The sequence below is a fragment of the Pelobates fuscus genome, chromosome 11, assembly GCF_036172605.1.
Source record: "Pelobates fuscus isolate aPelFus1 chromosome 11, aPelFus1.pri, whole genome shotgun sequence".
Lineage (NCBI taxonomy): Eukaryota > Metazoa > Chordata > Amphibia > Anura > Pelobatidae > Pelobates > Pelobates fuscus.
Genome location: NC_086327.1, coordinates 1810735 through 1832507, shown reverse-complemented (window position 1 = coordinate 1832507; position 21773 = coordinate 1810735). Strand labels below are relative to the sequence as shown.

Here is a 21773-nt window from a genome sequence, read left to right as displayed (position 1 = left end):
TATCCTATATCCAAACAATACTCTATCCTATATCTAAATAATACTCTATCCTATATCCAAACAATTATCTATCCTATATTTAAATAATAATCTACCCTATATCCAAACAATACTCTTTCCTATATCTAAATAATACTCTATCCTATATCTAAATAAATACTCTATCCTATATCCAAACAATACTCTATCCTATATCCAATCAATACTCTATCCTATATCCAAACAATACTCTATCCTATGTCTAAATAATACTCTATCCTATATCCAAACAATACTCTATCCTATATCTTAATAAATACTCTATCCTATATCTAAATAATACTCTATCCTATATCCAAACAATACTCTATCCTATATCCAAACAATACTCTATCCTATATCTAAATAATACTCTATCCTATATCTAAATAAATACTCTATCCTATATCCAAACAATACTCTATCCTTTATCCAAACAAAACTCTATCCTATATCCAAACAATACTCTATCCTATATCTAAATAATACTCTATCCTATATCCAAACAATACTCTATCCTATTTCCAAACAATACTCTATCCTGTATCCAAACAATTCTCTATCCTAGGTCCAAACAATACTCTATCCTATATCTAAATATTACTCTATCCTATATCTAAATAATACTCTATCCTATATCCAAACAATACTCTATCCTATATCTAAATAATACTCTATCCTATTTCTAAATAAATACTCTATCCTATATCTGAACAATACTCTATCCTATATCTAAATACTATACTATGCTTTACCCTAATACTGCACTGTCTTATATCCAAATACTACACTCCCGTATACCCACCCATATCATTTTTTCCTGATAGATGTAAAGCTATTATTGATGCTGTTTATAGACAAGTATCCTTAGTCCTTTAGTCCGCAGCGAATTAATGGATCTGTCTGGGAAATAAATGGCCACATTGATTCGCTTGGATCTTAAAAGGCTTTTGGTGAAGTGAATTTAACATGTATACTGTTTATATGTGAGGTTTTCAGAATTCCTGATTCTAGCTGTACAGCAGAGTCAGATACTGAGTAATGAAGGGATTTAACATCTTATCAATGAACGTGTAGATTGAGTGTAATACTATTAATGTAAGGATCAGTTTATTGATTCATGTCAATTGGTTTAACGGAAGGTGAACACAGAGAAAGGCTGTACAAATAGGTGTGAAAATAAAATCATAGCACTGATCATTTACAAACAGGACGGAGTGTTGTTTAAACAGACTTTATTCAAGCATATAACCCCAGAATAAATATTACATACCAACCCCCCCTTCCCAGCCCATTTATTCTGCATATAAGCCGTTACGAGTCACCCTAAGAGCTGACTCTCAGTGGCAGACAGTTACAGGTAAGATCTGTGTTGTTATATTATCTGATTCTAGTTGTTTTAAGGTATCAGCAGCGTTATAAGCCCACAGTTAATGAGATACAAAGCAAAGCTTTGACACCATGATGGAGAGTATTATTACACACAGAGCCATGCGGCACTCTGGGAAGCCAAATGGACCCTCAGCACCACTGGTGATCCATGGCTGGGGAACCGCATATCCCCCAATATCCAACAAACAAAGTATCAACCTGTAAGCTGCAATGTGAAGGACGGAGTTTATTGGGCGACTTACAGCATTATATGATGGAAATGGTGTATTTCATGGGGTACCCTGATGCCCAATAAACCCTTTTCTTGACACTACTCCTGCCAGCGCTGTCTGTTGCTTTAGATGTTGAATGTATCGCAATATGTTCTTATAATCAGATCAGAGGTTCGGTTTTACATTGTGGAGAGTATGAGAGAGTGATAGAGAGAGACAGAGAGAGTGAGACTGACACACAGAGAGAGAAAGAGACCGAGAGAGTGATAGAGAGAGACAGAGAGAGTGAGGTTCGCACACAGAGAGAGAAAGAGACCGAGAGAGTGATAGAGAGAGACAGAGAGAGTGAGACTGACACACAGAGAGAGAAAGAGACCGAGAGAGTGATAGAGAGAGACAGAGAGAGTGAGGCTGACACACAGAGAGAGAAAGAAACCAAGAGAGTGATAGAGAGAGACAGAGAAAGCGATAAAGAGAGATGCAAAGAGAGACAGACGACAGAGGGAGAAAGCGAAAGAGACAGACAGGCAGACAAGATATGGAATAAGAGAGACAGACAAGCAGACGAGAGATGGAAAAAGAGAGACAGACAGGCAGATAAGAGATGGAATAAGAGAGACAGACAGGCAGACGAGAGATAGAAAAAGAGAGACAGAGAGGTAGATGAGAGATGGAATAAGAGAGACAGACATGCAGATGAGAGATGGAATAAGAGAGACAGACAGGCAGATGAGAATGGGAGAGAGACAGACAGGCAGATGAGAGAGGGAGAGAGACAGACATGTAGACTGAGAGGGATAGAGACAGACAGGCAGATGAGAGAGGGAGAGAGACAGACAGGCAGATGAGAGAGGGAAAGAGAGAGAGACAGACATGTAGACTGAGATAATGCCGTTTCTCTTTTAGAGTGTGGATCTTTCAGGACAGGATGGCGTTTGTCAAGAAAAGTCATTACCTCCTGGCACTCAGTGAGTATAGTAGAGTTTAATATGAATATGTTTAAATTCGTTCCATTGTAAATTAGAGCATCTAATGTTCATATGATTTTTTTTCTGCAGTTTTGACTCTGACCCTTGGCCAAGGATATTCAGAATCAGGTAAACTGGAAAACAAATGTTTGTTATGAAACCTCTGGGGAGAGATGGCTTTTTAAACTCCAAGATAACCTCAATGTTACGCTGCTACAGACATACTTGGGAGGTCTTTTATCACGATATTCTGTATTTTTGGGGTTTATTTAAGTTTCGGGAGTATACCAAGATAGTCTAGATCTGTTTCCCATCTCTCCATAATGAGTGGGTAGTTAATGTGTGTCAGTCCATATCGTAGTATACTGCTCAGTGGGAGCCACTACCTCTATATCCACTTTTATGGGAAGAGCCACTTATCCAGACAATACCATGTGCCATGGGAATACGTAAATAATGTCTGCATTAACATCAGGATTTGTAAACACGTTTCACTTCTTGGCTTTATCCATGGCCTTTAGTCAGATATGTTGAGCTTCCTATAAATGGAGATTGTTGAAAAAAACTGTATTAATTCATGCATACATATTGCTAAATAATATGACAATGGCTAAAATGCATATAATATTTTATTGTAAACAAGAAAAATGTATGACTTTAAACAATTCAACTTTTATTATTCGAATTTATTCATAGAATCTCTACTCTATCCATATGGACCGTCGGAGGGTGACCACAAGAATCCGGTGCAGGACGACGGGACGTCTGGTGAAGTTTCCATCTCAGTTGGTTTTAAATTCTTCAGTAAAGAATACACAACTTTGTTTGTAAGCATCATTCTCTTTAAATAGTTCCTTTCTTCTTTAGATTAGAGCACTGTAAACTAAGCCGTGTTTCATGAACTAAAAAGAATACATATATTAATAGATTTATTGATCTCCAGGTAAATAATAACGGAGTGATTTCCTTTAAAACGGCCGTTTTCCAATACACTCCAGACGCTTTCCCCCTGACCAATGGAGAAACATTTGTGACCCCATTCTGGGGAGATGTGGACAACGAACTGCATGGCGACGTGTATTACCGGGAGAGCACAGACGACAATCTGTTAAAAATGATAACCAAAGATATGGAAAAGCATCTACCTGAGCAGCATTTCATTCCAACCTGGGCCTTTATAGCCACCTGGGACAAAGTGGCCTACTACGGGTCAGCATCTGAAAAGGTGGGCTCAGCTTGTTTCAATGTTACCTTTCAAAGATTCCATAAAAAAATGTAATATCGAATTGGGACAGAATAACTAGAATCTCAAAACAAAACCAACTTACGGTACATGCAAACACATGAACACGAAAACACACACACTCACCACTACGGTACTAAAAGGTACATATCGCTAGCTACACCACATCTGCAAAAATAGAGTTTCACTTTGGAAGGGATTGAAGGGATTTTAACATTTTATTCCAAAACAACTAAATTAGCAAGATTTCACAATAAGTATAATTTTAGCAAAAACACGTCTCTTGTAAATTCTGACATTTCTCAGCAGACCTGGATAAGAGTCTATGAGGGTAAAACCTGCTCAATGAACTTAGGAAACCAAATCAGGAGAGCTATCATCTGAGAACATGAAATGATTCTTCATAAACCGGTTTATCACAATACTACCAGCAGACAAACCGTACCCCCCTCTATTCAACTCGTAATGTTTCATTCTAGCTGCTCATGGTTATTTGCTGAAGTCCGAATAGTAGGTGGGGGCAATGAGATGTTTGCAGTAATATAGCGGTCTTATTGACCCCAGAGGATTTCTATTTATTTGCGAGTGCGCAAAGAGTACTTAATATTACCGGTCGATGGCATAAAAGCGAGTGAATGATCATTTGTGAATGTGGGTCCTCACATTCCCGATTCACTTTAAAACCGGTGCTTTGGGAATTCCAATTCCTATACTTTGTATTTTCTATAGGATTCAGATCCAGACATGGAATGGATCAGAGCGTTTGCTGACTGAATTCTGACAATATTTGGCTTTAGTTAACATGAGAATTGGGTTTGGGGTTGGAATATGTTCATTTTCTGTGGATTTTGCCCAGCCGGACATAATCTGGTGTTTAAAAGAAATTCTCTCAGGCACTCACTGTGATAACTTCATGCAGATTTAACCCCTTAAGGATAAAACTTCTGGAATAAAGGGGAATCATGACATGTCACACATGGGGTTAATGGGCACAGCAACGTTTCGACCTGTACCCGGGTCTTTATCTATTAAATCTCCTGGAAGTTAACCCTGTTAGTGCCTGAGATTTTTTCTTTTGATTTCTGATTGATGGGGTTTGCTGACCCGAGCTCAGTTAGCACCCTGTGATTTCTGATTGATGGGGTATGCTGACCCGTGCTCAGTTAGCACCCTGTGATTTCTGATTGATGGGGTATGCTGACCCGAGCACCCTGTGATTTCTGATTGATGGGGTATGCTGACCCGTGCTCAGTCAGCACCCTGTGATTTCTGATTGATGGGGTTTGCTGACCCGTGCTCAGTTAGCACCCTGGGATTTCTGATTGATGGGGTATGCTGACCCGTGCTCAGTCAGCACCCTGTGATTTCTGATTGATGGGGTATGCTGACCCGAGCACCCTGTGATTTCTGATTGATGGGGTATGCTGACCCGTGCTCAGTCAGCACCCTGTGATTTCTGATTGATGGGGTTTGCTGACCCGTGCTCAGTTAGCACCCTGGGATTTCTGATTGATGGGGTATGCTGACTCGTGCTCAGTCAGCACCCTGTGATTTCTGATTGATGGGGTATGCTGACCCGTGCTCAGTCAGCACCCTGTGATTTCTGATTGATGGGGTATGCTGACCCGTGCTCAGTCAGCACCCTGTGATTTCTGATTGATGGGGTTTGCTGACCCGTGCTCAGTCAGCACCCTGTGATTTCTGATTGATGGGGTTTGCTGACCCGTGCTCAGTCAGCACCCTGTGATTTCTGATTGATGGGGCATGCTGACCCGTGCTCAGTCAGCACCCTGTGATTTCTGATTGATGGGGTTTGCTGACCCGTGCTCAGTTAGCACCCTGGGATTTCTGATTGATGGGGTATGCTGACCCGTGCTCAGTCAGCACCCTGGGATTTCTGATTGAGGGGGTTTGCTGACCCGAGCACCCTGTGATTTCTGATTGATGGGGTATGCTGACCCGTGCTCAGTCAGCACCTTGTGATTTCTGATTGATGGGGTATGCTGACCCGTGCTCAGTCAGCACCCTGTGATTTCTGATTGATGGGGTTTGCTGACCCGTGCTCAGTTAGCACCCTGGGATTTCTGATTGATGGGGTATGCTGACCCGTGCTCAGTCAGCACCCTGTGATTTCTGATTGATGGGGTATGCTGACCCGTGCTCAGTCAGCACCCTGTGATTTCTGATTGATGGGGTATGCTGACCCGTGCTCAGTCAGCACCCTGTGATTTCTGATTGATGGGGTATGCTGACCCGTGCTCAGTCAGCACCCTGGGATTTCTTTTTAATTTTGATAATCTGGTGTTTAGTGCATAACCCCAATATGTTTTGCTGTAAGTATGCCATCATCTTAGAATCTTATGCATATTTTTCTGACCCTGGAGGTTACTGATTGGCTAGCTAAACCATGTGATTTCCGTAGCCAATCAAAATTTGAGCTTCTCACAGATAAGATATTTATTTTTCAACATTCACTGCACAGCGAGCAGGAAATGTTTATTTGGCTAGTCTAATTCAAAAAACGGCATTCTAGAAGTATAGAAACATAGAATGTGACGGCAGATAAGAACCATTTGGCCCATCTAGTCTGCCCAATTTTCTAAACACTTGCCTATCCCATATAGGCTTAAAGGGACACTGTAGGCACCCAGATCACTTCAGCTCATTGAAGTGATCTGGGTGCCAACTCCCATCACCCTTAACCCTGCAAGTGTAATTATTGCAGCTTTTATAAACTACAATAATTACCTTGCAGGGTTAACTCCTCCTCTAGTGGCTGTCTACCAAACTTCCGACTTTTAGTAGTATAAACGACAGTGGACGTTCTTACGCTATGCATGAGGACCTACAGCGTCGCCGGAATCCCTGTAGGAAAGCACTGAATATTGCTTCCCTGCCGGGAGATCTAATGCGCACTGGCAGCCATTGCCGTGCATGCGCATTAGGTCTCCCCCGCCGGCGGACGTCAGCAGGGGAGGAGCGTGGGGCGGAGCCTGACCCAGCGCCGAGGAACATCGGCGGTGGATTCTGGTAAGTGGCTGAAGGAGTTTTAACCCCTTCAGCACCACAAGATGGGGGGTAGGAAGGAGTGAGGCAGTGGAGGATTCTCTAGTGCCAGGAAACCGGTCCCTTTAACCCCTTAAGGACCAAACTTCTGGAATAAAAGGGAATCATGACATGTCACACATGTCATGTGTCCTTAAGGGATTAAACTCCTTTACTGTGTTAACCTCTACCACTTCAGTTGGTAGGCTATTCCATGCATCCACTACCCTCTCAGTAAAGTAACACTTCCTGATATTATTTTTAACCCCTTAAGGACACATGACATGTGTGACATGTCATGATTCCCTTTTATTCCAGAAGTTTGGTCCTTAAGGGGTTAAACCTTTGTCCCTCTAATTTAAGACTATGTCCTCTTGTTGTGGTAGTTTTTCTTATTTTAAATATAGTCTCCTCCTTTACTGTGTTGATTCCCTTTATGTATTTAAATGTTTCTATCATTTTATCATTTTTACCCCCCTGTCTCGTCTTTCCTGCAAGCTATACATATTATTCTGGAAAGAAACAGCCTTAATTTAGTTTAATAAAATGTTAAGTGACGGGCAGATCCGTATAATATAACAGTGGTATTATTTCCTTATGGATGATCTGCAATCTATTCACAGCTTGAAACACTCAGGAAGCAGAACGGTGTATACATTATTCTACAAAAACAGCTCCATTTAGTTAGTAAGCACATTCAAATAAATCTGTTACATATTACACTTCAGGGGCCATTCCCCCTCTGGGTAAATAATGAAATGATTAGTATTACTAAAATAATATCATTAATCTCGATTCTGGAGAAAGTGAAACATTTTGGGTGTTTCTATTTAAATGAAATTGTTTATTGTTAGAAGGCTATTTCTAAGAATTATTTACAGCTTTTATGGGGGCTGGTGAGCTTACACTTCATTTCCCACTGTCCTCCGCTACTTAAAAGTCCGTATTGATTTAGCGTAGAGCGTGGGTAAAGCTTCTTTGCTTCGGTTTTATATAAATGGGACTGATATAACAGCCATTGCTGCGGCCCAGGGCTTAATTCTGTGTCTTTTTATTTACACCAACGCCAGTTTAACACATTCCAAGCTGCTCTCACAACCGATGGCTTCAGATACTTTATCATCATGAACTATGACGACATCCAGTGGACGACCGGAACAGCTAGTGATGGGGACCCTGAAACAGGATTGGGGGGAACGCCAGCTCAGGTACTGCATTAACCGAGGAAAGAGAAAATGAATGTTCTACTTCTTAATAGCTGTGACTTCTCTAAATAACAATAACAGAAACTATAAAAGTGCATAAAAACCCCACAGACCGTTAGTTTGCTTGAGCAGGGCCCTCAGCTACCTCTCGTTCCTGGAAGTTTTCTTGTGATTGTCCTATTTATAGTTAAACCCCTCTCATAATATTGTAAAGCGCTACGGAATCTGTTGGCGCTATATAAATGGCGATAATAATAATTAAAACGGGTATTTCAAAGCTTGCAGATTATAATGTTTTTTTTGTTTTGTTTTTTAAAACAGCTAGCCTAGGCAAAACTAATGGTGGTTGAGTTAGAGTATGTGGTCATTAACCTGCCACAACGCCAATGTACCCCACCATAGCAACCTACTGTCTGGTCTTATGAGAACAGAATACTCTAAACGTGTTTGCCTTGCTTCTAACAGGCTGGATTCAATAGTGGTGATGTATCACACTACTTCAATATCCCTGGGTCCAGAACGGCAGAGGTCTTGAAGATCAAGTCAACCTCTAATGTCAACTATCCTGGTCGATGGATTTTTAGAGTCGATGATTTTCAAGTTCCTGGTGGATGTGTGTATAAAGGTGAGTAAACTGTATTATTAAATTATTTGGCAATCCACCAACGTTTCTTAAATATAATTTTGGATTTTTCTCACAATATAAATTATTGTTAATTATTTCAGATCCCGGTAGATGTTTGAATTGATTAATTTGCATATTTTTTTGTTGTTTAAATGTTTTTAAATCTGTTTTTCCTGTTATCATTATACTGATAAAATCCATTGAAACCATTTCTGCTGTAAATACTATTTAACCCCTTAGTGACCAGACCGCTTTTCAATTTTCTTACCGTTTGGGACCAGGCCTGTCTTTACATTTCTGCGGTGTTTGTGTTTAGCTGTAATTTTCCTCTTACTCATTTACTACCCAACATATTATATACAGTTTTTCTAGACATTAAATGGTCTTTCTAAAGATACCATTATCATCATCATATCATATAATTTACTATAAACAAAATTATAAAATATACTACTACCGCTAAAAAACACCCATGCTAACTAGTTTCTAAATTTTGTCCTGAGTTTTGGAATACACAATGTTAACATGTTCTTATCTTTTTTTTTTTTTTTTGCAAGTTATAGGGCAAAAAGTACAAGTAGCTCTTTGCTATTTCCAAACCATTTTTTTTTTCAAAATTAACTACCGTATATACTCGAGTATAAGCCGACCCGAATATAAGCCGAGGCCCCTAATTTTACCGCCAAAAACTGGGAAAACTTATTGACTCGAGTATAAGACTAGGGTGGGAAATGCAGCAGCTGCTGGTAAATTTCTAAATAAAATTAGATCCTTAAAAAATTATATTAATTGAATATTTATTTACAGTGTGTGTATATAATGAATGCAGTGTGTGTGTATGAATGCAGTGTGTATGAGTGCAGTGTGTGTGTATGAGAATGCTGTGTATGAGTGCAGTGTGTGTATGAGTGCAGTGTGTGTATGAGTGTAGTGTGTGTATGAGTGTAGTGTGTGTATGAGTGTAGTGTGTGTATGAGTGCAGTGTGTGTGTATGAATGCTGTGTGTATGAGTGCAGTGTGTGTGTATGAATGCAGTGTGTGTGTATGAATGCAGTGTGTGTGTATGAATGCAGTGTGTGTGTATGAATGCAGTGTGTGTGTGTATGAGTGCAGTGTGTGTGTATGAATGCAGTGTGTGTATGTGTGTGTGTAATGCAGAGTGTGATGCAGAGCCTTGGTGGGGGGTGGGCATTTTTATTTTTTATTATTTTAATATTTTTTTGTTTCATTAAATTTTTTTATTATTATTATTTTTTTATAATTTTTTATTTAATTATTATTTTTATTTTATTATTTTTATTTTTTTTATTATTATTGCTATATATAAATTTTTTCGTCCCCCCTCCCTGCTTGCTAGCTGGCCAGGGAGGGGGGCTCTCCTTCCCTGGTGGTCCAGTGGATGGGCACTGTGTAGGAGGGGGCTGTGGGGGCTGCAGAGAGATGTTACTTACCTTTCCTGCAGCTCCTGTCAGCTCTCTCCTCCTCCGCCGGTCCGTTCAGCACCTCGGTCAGCTCCCAGTGTAAATCTCGCGAGAGCCGTGGCTCTCGCGAGATTTACACTGTGAGCTGACAGAAGAGCTGAACGGACCGGCGGAGGAGGAGAGAGCTGACAGGAGCTGCAGGAGAGGTAAGTAAACTCTCTGCAGCCCCCACAGCCCCTGTCTGTATTATGGCAATGCAAATTGCCATAATACAGACTATTGACTCGAGTATAAGCCGAGTTGGGGTTTTTCAGCACAAAAAATGTGCTGAAAAACTCGGCTTATACTCGAGTATATACGGTAATTAAGTTACATTGTAACACTGATATCTGTCAGGAATCCCTGAATAACCCTTCACATGTATATATTTTTTAAAAGAAGACAACCTAAGGTATTAAACATGTGATATTTTGACTCTTTTCATGCAACCACTTTATCAACAATCTGCCAAATTTAAAAAAAAGATAAAATAATAATTGGTGTTTTTTTGACACACATAGCAATTTAAGAATACATGTACTGAGAACTTTAAGGGTTACTGCCAAAGAACACCCCAATATGTGTTCAGCAACATCTCCTGAGTACAGTGATACCTCCCATGTATAAGTGTGTCGGGTTCTCTGGGGGCTAAAATACCTTATTTGGAGGGTGCACATCAGGAGAGGGCTTGAAGCCTTAGGCCTGGGGGGCAAATCCAGTCAAGTGGCCCATTGCACCACCGAATCAGCTCACCATCCATGCCCACTTTTACCTGGTTTTATAACGGATATAGGTGTAGTCCATGTATCAAGCACGTTTTGTATACATTGATGGGATTACCATCCCATACACCTTCACCAGGGCTTTACAAATTTAATTGGAATCTAGAAGCCAGCTGAAAAAGTTAGGAGTAAAGTTTTCAACGTCAAAAATAAAAATTTTAAGGGACACTGTAGTCACCAGAACTACTACAATTTAATGTAGTTGTTTTGGAGACTTTATCCTGTCCCTGCACGCTTTTTAATGTAAACACTGACTTTTCAGAGAAAAGGCAGTGTTTACATTGCTGCCTAGTAGTGATTGTAGTCTTTAGTAGTGATTGGACCCTGGGCAAGCATCTGCTTGGGTCCTGTGGATCCCCCCCCCCACCCCCCACGACATCAATCCAACCCCTCCTCCTCCACCCCAAAGCAAAAACAAAAAACACACACATATATATACACACACACAATATATATATATATATATATATGTGTAAAACACGATTATGTAGCTGGTTTATAGAATATATATATGGCTGGTTTAAATTATATATGTAGCGGAGGCCGGGTATTCCACAGGTTAACTCCACTAAAGATCCCAGTGAGGCTCAGGAACAAGTAGTAAAAACACCATGAAGCAGTAATTCCAGCAAACAAAGTAATCCACGAATATCCCCATACAGATCCCAATGACTGGACGACACACAGCATCAGGAGCAGAACTGACTTTTAATCCACACAGTCTCCTTATAAAGCATTCTCCCTTGCAAGGAAGGGATTCACCATAATTAGTTCAGTAGCCAATAATATAACAGTTACCTCACACACATCTCCTCCCCTCAGTGTGACACATAATCCTATTAAACATACTGTACTTTTCCCTGAATTCTAGATGTACCCCAAAACACGTAGTTTTAATAATAATTTGGGTATCCCCTGGTAGCCCTGATCTGGGTGACTAACATATCCAAAATTCACCCAGATCGGACCAGGGGTTCGGGAGTTAGGTGGAGGGTGTAATTTGACCGACCGCACACGAGGTGGTATCCGAAAAAGGCTCCATGCGTTTTGGACTTGCGGTCGGTCTCTGTTCGGGAGTTAAAACACATAGAAATACCTGCCATCCACAGCTAATCTTCCATTCATATTAATTCCCTTGTTCGGTACATTGCTTTTACCGAACGAGGGGCTGCCTAGTCTCTACTTTCGTGAGTTAAGGAGCTCTGGAGGTCTCAGCAGTGTTTGGTTGTTTGAGTGTCCGATTTGAGTTCCAGTGACTCGAAGATCAAACACCGCTGAGATTTTCATGCGTAAGATGGCCGCCGCACGTGGTTCGTATGCAGAACGGCGACCACACAGGCACATACAATGAATCAATTAAGCTGCGGTTTGCAGAGTGTGAACGCTTAACGAGGCGCACACTTCTCACTAGGGTGGTCTGATGGTTTGGTAGCTTCATTCGTCTGAAACTACCGAACCATCATACGATTACTACATACATTTTTACCGATATACAGGGAAACAATTACACGAATACATTCTTATACGAATCTCTATGGACAGTATCAATACAATCTGCTACTATATATATATATATGTATGTATATATATATGTATGTATGTATGTATATGCTGGGGGGGGCTGTGTAGGTGGCTGTGGGTGGCGAAGGGGAGGCTTTGTGGGTTGCTGGGCTGGGGGTGCTGAGGGTTGCTGTGTGTAGCTGGCCAAGGGGCTGCCCATACCTGTGTGCTCCTGTGTACAACACACGTTGGAATGGCTGCACACATGGGAGGGAGGTGGAGACTGCCAGCGCAGTCACAGTGAGGCCCTAGCGTGACTGTCTCTGTCCGAGACGTCACGCCACATGCAGGAGAGGAGCGGAGGAGCAAAGTGATTGCCAACACAGTGACACAAATACACAGACACACAGGTACACAGACACACAGGTACACATACACACACAGGTACACACACACACAGGTACACATACACACAGGTACACAGGTACCTCTGTCCTGTCAGTTGTTTGGATCTGTCAGTACCTCTGTCCTGTCAGTTGTTTGGATCTGTCAGTACCTCTGTCCTGTCAGTTGTTTGGATCTGTCAGTACCTCTTTCCTTTTAGTAGTTTGGATCTGTCAGTACCTCTGTCCTGTCAGTTGTTTGGATCTGTCAGTACCTCTGTCCTGTCAGTTGTTTGGATCTGTCAGTACCTCTGTCCTGTCAGTTGTTTGGATCTGTCAGTACCTCTTTCCTTTTAGTAGTTTGGATCTGTCAGTACCTCTGTCTTGTCAGTTGTTTGGATTTGTCAGTACCTCTGTCCTGTCAGTATTTCGGATCTGTCAGTACCTCTTTCTTGTCAGTTGTTTGGATCTGTCAGTACCTCTGTCCTGTCAGTTGTTTGGATCTGTCAGTACCTCTGTCCTGTCAGTTGTTTGGATCTGTCAGTACCTCTGTCCTGTCATTCCGTGAGTAACTACAAGCTCTACAAGTTGCCGTTTTGCTCCGTTCGTAGTATTTCTGGGTAACACAATATATTTCTTTCCCCTGACAGCATACTTTGCTAAAGAAGGTGAAGAGTTTTGGAAGGACTCCGGCTGCAGAACCAAGTGTCGGTGTGAAAGTGATGGGGATATCCCTTGTGTGGACGAAGCTTGTCCCCCAACTGCCACTTGTGAACCCTCAGGATCATTTTACAAGTGCCAAGAAAAAGAGTATTCTTGTAATTAGAATATTTAAAAAATGTATTTCTAAACTACTAAAAATTTCAAAGAGACATTAATCCTCCTCCCAGACCCACCACTTGTAACCAACCTTCACACAATCAACACCAAGTAAAGGCCCTTGTGAAAAGCCATTAACCATATTCTTTAATAAATGATGCACCAGAGATCATAAGGGTTCTTCGCTATTGTGTGAATTGACAGGAATTAAAAGAGAATTGAAAGTGAGATTCAACTTTTAGACTCATAATAGCTGAAATGCCCAAGTCAATGTTTAAAATTCATTTTCAATTCACTCTCAATAGACACTGTGGCGGACCGCCTGTCACCCCGACTGGGTGCCTCCACCAATTGATGCTTCCTAGTGCTCACCGAGTACTCCAAGCACTCCACCAGACACCATAACCACCGTAAACATTGCAGCCAGTGTTACAGCTTGGCTGGGCTCTCGCTGTCCTCCATCCACCCTGGACCCAAGACGAGGATCCAGTTTCCAGTGGGTAGACCTCTCCCAATCCAGAGAGTAAAGCAGGATAGCTCTTACAAGAGCTAGTGATTGTAATCCAAGGGAGTATAATGAGTATAGCAATCCCCAGAGTGAATATAGCTGTTCCCTCCACACATGAGACGAGGCTCTATGTTGAGGGTGAAGAGGAACTGGTTTAATGGGAGCCACATGCAGCCTTATATGCAACTTCTCATGCAAGGGGTTTCCGGATACATATTCCAGGGCCATTCCAGGGGCATTGCCCTCTGGAGAGGAGACTACAGTAAAACATACATATAATTACATTGGCTCTCAGGTCCAGGACACTCCCACACAAAACGGGATAATCCCTCCCCTGTGCCTGAGAGATAATTGAGTCAGGAACTGTACTAAACTCAATTATCTCCAGTCACAGAAAACATACATTTTAACATCCCAGAAGTACCCTGAAAACACATGAACCCCCCATGCCATGATAGCCCCGATCTGGGGGACCAACATATCCAGGAATAACCCAGATCGGTTCAGGGGTTCGGGATTTACATGGAAGTCATAATTTTGACCGACCGTACACACGGTCTCTCTTTCTGGAGTACAAAAGTACATAAATCACATGAACAGAGCCTTTTAAAGTGCATTGGGCAAGGTATATTGCAGGGCCCAAAGTCCTGAGGCAGGAGGCTGGCAAGTAGGCTCCCTTGGAGCCCGGGGCGAGTTTCTGTTCCTCACAGACACATCTGTATGAAACTTCTACCAGGTAATTTCTTCCTATCGCTTTACTTCATCTCCCACTTGTCTCTCCACCGTAGCCTCTATCCCACAGCTTGTAGAATATCCCTGGTTGGCACTACCGAGACATTACCTTGGATTGAGAGCAATCAAAACCTAGAACAGTGATATCTAAACCCCCAGCCACCTGTTGTGATGTAACAAGGTTACATGGGGGACAGGGTCTCGAAGGGAGCCAGAAGTCTCTTTGTAATTGTGGAGTAGATATATAGGGGGATGGGGTTACAGAGGGAGACAGATGTCTCTTTGTAATTGTAGTTATATAGGGGAGTAGTAGTAGTTATATAGGGGAATGAGGTCATGGAGGGAGTCAGATGTTTCTTTGTAATTGTGGAGTAGTTATATAGGAGGATGGGGTCATGGAGGGAGCCAGATGTCTCTTTGTAATTGTGGAGTAGTTATATAGGGGGATGGGGTTACAGAGGGAGACAGATGTCTCTTTGTAATTGTAGTTATATAGGGGAGTAGTAGTAGTTATATAGGGGAATGAGGTCATGGAGGGAGCCAGATGTTTCTTTGTAATTGTGGAGTAGTTATATAGGAGGATGGGGTCATGGAGGGAGCCAGATGTCTCTTTGTAATTGTGAAGTAGTGGAAATGAACTTCATTAAGAAACTTCTTTCACTCTCTGAAAATCTGTCGAGATTTAGTACCCATAGCACAAACTTCTTTAACTGCAAATTTATACGAAATAAATAATTGCTGACACATTGTGTGTGGTGATGTTTGTTTATTACCCCTGGTTTATCAGTAAGTTACCATCGATAAACTCTTGTGTGCAGGTAGTGGTTACTGTGTAGTGCGACCAACCTTCTTTGCCAACCAATTTCCCCCCAATAAAACCAGAGACATCTCTGTGGTATAAAACAGGTCACAGCTTTATTTATAAATGATCAAATATTATTTTCAACCAATAAATAACATAATAAACCATATCAACATGATATATATATATTTTAACCGCAGACTCGTCCTTGCCAAACCATTCCATCACCAAATCAGAGTACTCCTGGGCACCTGCCCTCCCCCCTCATCCAAAACACCACATGGCCTCCAACTTGGCCTTAACTTACTACCATGCTAACCACTGGCCGACCTTGGCTCAGTGGGCACATCCAAATGTTCAAACATTTACCAGAGGTTAGGGGAGGGACCAGACCCAACCTTCCTTCTTCCCCCTGTACTCTTCCTCCAACCCAGCTTGCAAGGAACATACCCGCCACTAGCCCCGCTGTTTTACAACTAAATCAGCGGGCGCGACCCCCAACCAACGCCATAGCCTGTTCTAATGCATCTTGCAGTGCTAAATTAAACAAATCAAGGCCCACCTCGGTCAGGTGGACCCCATCACAGGGGAAATAAGCCGCTGCATTCTGCTCAAATATGCGATGCTGAACCGTCAGACCCCCAACACTTAACACAAATTTGGAAACCCGCTTGTTGACTTTAATTCTGCAGCGCACTTCCAATAGTTACATGCCACCATCTCAGACCAGACCACACAGACCCATGGGTAAAGGACCAGCAAGTGCGCAAGATCCCGCTTAATCAGATCCCCCAGGTCCCACGCTGGCAGCGCTCCCAGATCGTTGCCCCCTAGGTGTATGACTAAAATGTCCGTGGCCCTCAAAGATTAGAAAGCTGTACAATTTCCAGAAGTAACAGGCCCCATCACATGCCCCGAATTCCAAACAAACAGACATTCGCCGACTCCATGGAAAGGCTGAGACGAGTCCATCCAGGCCGTACCCCGGAATGGCCGATTAACCAGACCCTTCAGCCGGACCCTGTGGAGAGAACACATGGAAAAGGGAATCAGCCTGGTTGGGCGTACATAGGACCTAAACCTCCCCAAATCCCATCTACCAATCCTCTGAATAGACTGTTCGGAGAAGCCCAGACGAGAGGCTTTAGTCGCTACCCCAATCCGGAAGGAGTGACCCCCAAAGTCCCTACCCGGAATGCCCAGCTGCTCCAGCGCCATCCAAAAGACCCTAATGAATTGAAATCTAGACAGATAACTACCATTCCTGTGGATCAACAGAGGGCCCGTAACCTGTGGGCAAACCGAACAATAACCTTGGAAGCACCAGACAGGGCATACCCCCGACCCCGAGATTGCCCGAATGGTGACCAAAACCCCACGGCCGCAAACATCGTTTTTTGACCTCCGCAAGAGGAACCGAATCACCCCTTCCACGCTTGATACATCCGTAAATCGAATTCCCCCTGGCACCCGTTTAATGTGACTCAACAACTACCCGATCCTCAGAGCCCAGAAAAATGCAAATGTAAATGCCACCCGGAACAACTTGACTTCGAAATCCGATAGACAAATTTGAGGAAGGACCGACATAATCCCCAGTAGTAGTGCTCCCAAAACCGGTCTGCGAGAGTCATGAACGCTTGGCCCTCTACGCCAACCCCTCATCACCAAGGTGACCAGACAGTCCTTGGTGACGTCCGGAACACTGGTCAACTTGAACCAAAAGCCAAGGTCTGACAATTTGCCCTCAGACTGACGCCGGCGAGCACCCATTGGCCTCCCAAAACCAGAGCAGGTGCAAGAAACCCTGGACCCGGCCCTCGACCAAGCCAAAGCCCTCAAACTCCTGTTCCATGGCCAACTAGTCTCCCCACGCCTTACCATACCGGGACCAAATTGCTTCCGATACCAATGACCACGCATTCACTCACTCAGGCCAAGGGACCACTTCCGGCGCGGCCACCCGAAACACCTGCCACTGCAAACGATAAAGTGCCTCTGCTGTGATATTCGTCATGCCCGGAATGTGCACAGCTCAACAAGATACATTTAAGGACAAGCAGCTCAATACCAGATAACGCAACAGCCGGACCACTGGAGGGGAGGACTGTCCCCCACCGGTCCCGAAGGACTGTCCCCCACAGATGAACTGCTACGACAATCGGGAACAGCTCCAGGAACGCTAGGTTCCTAGTCAGACCTTAAGAATGCCATGCCTCTGGCCAGGACTCCGCACACCAATGCGCACCAAGTATGGCACCAAACCCCATGGACCCCGCCGCATGTGTGAACAGATGGAGCACTGAATTCTGAACTTCTGGCTGTTGCCAGTAGGGCCTACCATTGTACCGTCGAGAAAAGCCCCCCATACCACCAGATCTTCCCTAAGCACCCGAGTAAGGTGTCCAAATTGGTGTGGCTTCGTAATCCCTGCCGTAGCCACAGTCAAACGGTGATTGAATATCCTGCCCATAGGCATGATACGGCGCGCATAGTTCAATTTGCCCAACAGTGATTGCAACCTTTGCAGTGTTATTTTTTTAAGGACCTTCACCTCTTTAACCGCCCCTCGCATATCCCGCACCTTATCCAAGGGCAGGCGGCATTCCCCGTGTACTGAATCAATCTCGATCCCGAGAAAGCTCAAACACATCGTTGGGCCCACCGTTTTGTTGGGGGCCAACAGGACCCCGAAGAAACAAGCCATGTCCGCAGCAGATTGCAGGAGCTGGGCACACACCTGTGACTGGGCAGGACCCACACATAGGAAATCTTCAAGGTCATGAAGAATGGAGTCGTGACCCGACTCCACTTTTACCACCCTTTCCAAAAAGGAACTGAAGCATTCAAAATAAAAACACAAAATCGCGCACCCCATTGGAAGGCACATATCCACATAGAAATACCCTACGAAGGCTCAACTCAGGAGGTGATGACACTCCAGGTGAATCGGGAGGACACGAAACGCAGATTTTACATTGCTTTTAGCCATTAATGCACCCGGACCCGCGGCTCTCACCATCCCTACTGCGGCATCAAACGAGGGGTATGACACCCTTCATGTCATCATTCACCGAACCCCCATGAGGATGTGACAAATAATGAATCAATCTAAATTTTCCCAGTTCCTTCTTTGGCACAACGCCCATGGGGTGAAACCCGGAGAATTGGAAACGGCGGCTCCCGAAAGGGGCCCGCCATGCGTCCCAGTGCCACTTATTTTGCTAATTTCTCCCGTACTACAACTGGGTGATCCTTCACCGACCGAAGGTTACAACAGGCTGGGATCGCCACCCATTCCCGGTGAGGGATCCAGAACCCTTCCCCAAAACTCTCGAGCAGCAAGGCGGCCTCCTTCCTCTTCTTATAAAGGTTTAGACAGGGATGCATCGCGTCGATGTCCACTGGCGTCCTCTCCCTTAGTTCCCAAGACTTCCCCCTTGTCACCAGATCTGCCCAGCTTAAAATAGCGGGAAACAGGGTGGGACCCCCTGCACCCTGAGCACTCGTGTTTAAATCTACAGCCAGCGCCGAACTTGCACTGGTTGTCATTGTACTGACAACAACATCCCGCTCTGCGCTGACCAGCCGACGCGGCGGGCAAAGTACCCGCGCCGGCTCCCCCGAGAAAATACAAGATTCCTCCTTGGTGTGAGGCTGGGCGAGTCATGATTGCCAGCCATAGACCAATGTCCATTTGGTCCCAGCCAGTAGAAGGGCGGACCGACAACTGTTGGCAGAACTGCTTGTCGTACCGCCACCATCCAAGCCCCCCGTAGACCCGACACGCATTCCAAATAAGATCCTGGTAGCAAAAAAGGAAAGAGCAATTCTCTGGTGCTTTTTCCTCCAATCACGCTGGCCAGGATGAAAAAGGCCCGAATCCAGTTACCAAAGGTTTTCGGTATTTTCCTATACCGGAAACGCTCCTTCTCCTTGTCAGCCTCCTTAGCATCCTTGTCCAACTGTGGCAATTCTTCCAATGGGAGAAGGGAATAAATCTCCACAAACACCCCATTCCAAATCTTTTCCTGCACCATCCGACTTCAAGTGCAGGCCCTGTGTGCCGGACCAGCACATGTAAGCTGCTCCATGGGCAGCCGGAGCCACCTTACAATTTGAGATTGGCGCCGACACCACAGGATCCTCAGCCGCTATTACAGGAACCTCAGGCAACATAACTAGCGGTGCAGGAGCTGGGCCCTGAGAAGTCCTCTTCCCGGGTGATGGGGGCGACTTAGCGACCCCAGGAGGATCACCCACCAAGCCAGTCCGAATCTGGCCATCCACAGAAGATGGCAAAGGAGACGCAGTGCGACTGCTATGCTCCCAGGCATCCAGAAAACACTGCATACTCCTAACAAAGTCACCCCAGTCTTGAGATCCCCCAGCGCCTGCTGCCCAAGGCCCACCCCCACCCTGCTGTAATAATCACCGATGGACGCAGGAGAAGTAGGTAACAGGGAAACCGAGCCAGTCACGGTGGTGGAAGACCGCGTGGGAAGCTGTGCAGGAGTGACCTGTGAAGACAGCAAAGGTAAGTGAGATCCCAGCCCACCCACTCCAGCAGACAAAGGCCCAGCCACAGAGGAGCTGGAAGGAAGCCCAGTAGGTACAGGCCCAAGGGAGACTGAGGGGGAAGCAAGAGGGGAAGGAGGGGGGCTGTCAGACTCACTAACCGACCCAGATTCCATGCCCTGGCCTCCAACCCCCCAGATATAGCGGAAACCCTCCTGCCAGCCTACGGCTTACTCACCCTCCTTGAGGACTGCCTGGTTGAGGATGCTGTGGCTGTAGACCACACCTCCAACGTCTTCTGTGTAGGCCGCAAAGGCCCCTGTCCAGCTGGAGACCTGGGAGAAGCAGGGCGGGCTTTCGCAATCCGTCGTGCAGCCCACAACATCCTGGAGGTGAGAGACCTCACAGCCGCAAGGCACCCGGCCTGCAAGGAAGTGCAGGGTGTGGCAGCAGAAGCAGGCAGGGCCACACTACCCATGCTCGCGGCTGCATGGTGCCCGGCCCGCGAGCCCGCCAAGGGGGCCGCGCGCCTGGCGGCGCGGGAAACTGCGACCACTGTTGGGAGAAGCGGCAACCACAACGGCACCCTGAAGTCTCGGCGGCTGGGCCTGCAGGTGCACCGTCCTGTAGGGCCTCAGCCCTGAGGGCAACAAGGATGCTATCAATATCTATGCCCTGGCCACGTAGCAAGCTCTGGCAACACAAGTCTTGAAACAAGGTACCTGGAAAGCTGTTACCAAACCGTTAATTTAAGATGGCTGAAGTCAGGAGGCAAAATGACTGCCTATTTATATAGTCCAGCCCCTTATCCATTTCCTTTACCACTTTGCACCTACACTCACCACACCCACACATGCCTCTTATCCGGCTAGCTTTCAGCCTGCCTCCTCAGGATCTGTCCTTTCTGTTTCTGACCCACATCCATTCCATCGAGGGTGCTCACATCCTGAGGAAGCATATGAATCTTTTCATTATTCAAAGCAGGTTTTCATCCAGATTTTTTTTAACATCCTCCACATATTTTATGTAGAGAGCCATCTCGTGTCATAACTCCTATTAATTTGTATAGATTTGAAAGCACAAAGTATAAAAGTAGAGGGTGCAGGCAGTATATATGTCATAAACGCTGCTTTCATTTTAGACAGTATTTGAGAACAACGTTGAAGGTATAGTATAAAGCAAACTTTAAATCTAAAAATAGCTTAAAACAAATAACTTTATAAAAGGTATAGTAGGTAGAAAAATATATAAAAGTGCAGTGTATAAATCTTTTTTTCCCAAAGAAAGCAGTAAGTTTGATATCCCTGTTTAAGAGCGAATTATGTAAAATGTTGTGTTTATAAATTTAGGATTTAACTAGAAGACAAAAGTAAAGTGGAAAAAGGGCATCACCAAACAAGGGGGCTTAGAGACCTGAGTGACAGAGTCCCCAATAACGAAAAGCAAAGTGAGCTAAAAATGGGTCAATGGCAGTGTACAACAACAGTGTGAAATGTAGATATTTATTCATGTTTATCATTCCTGGCAAATCTAAACAGAATATAAAATATAACAATATACG

At 44.3% G+C, this 21773-nt stretch overlaps 1 protein-coding gene across 1 annotated transcript; it reads left to right on the top strand.

Moving 5' to 3' along the window:
* Positions 1-1357: 1357 nt before the first annotated feature.
* LOC134577460 (alpha-tectorin-like) lies at positions 1358-15636 on the top strand. Its single transcript, XM_063436219.1, has 8 exons — positions 1358-1378; positions 2529-2590; positions 2681-2719; positions 3287-3417; positions 3534-3815; positions 7949-8086; positions 8549-8708; positions 13484-15636. Exons 2-8 carry the CDS (start codon positions 2551-2553, stop codon positions 13657-13659), a joined length of 966 nt encoding a protein of 321 aa, XP_063292289.1. The 5' UTR covers positions 1358-1378; positions 2529-2550; the 3' UTR covers positions 13660-15636.
* The last annotated feature ends 6137 nt before the right edge of the window (positions 15637-21773 follow it).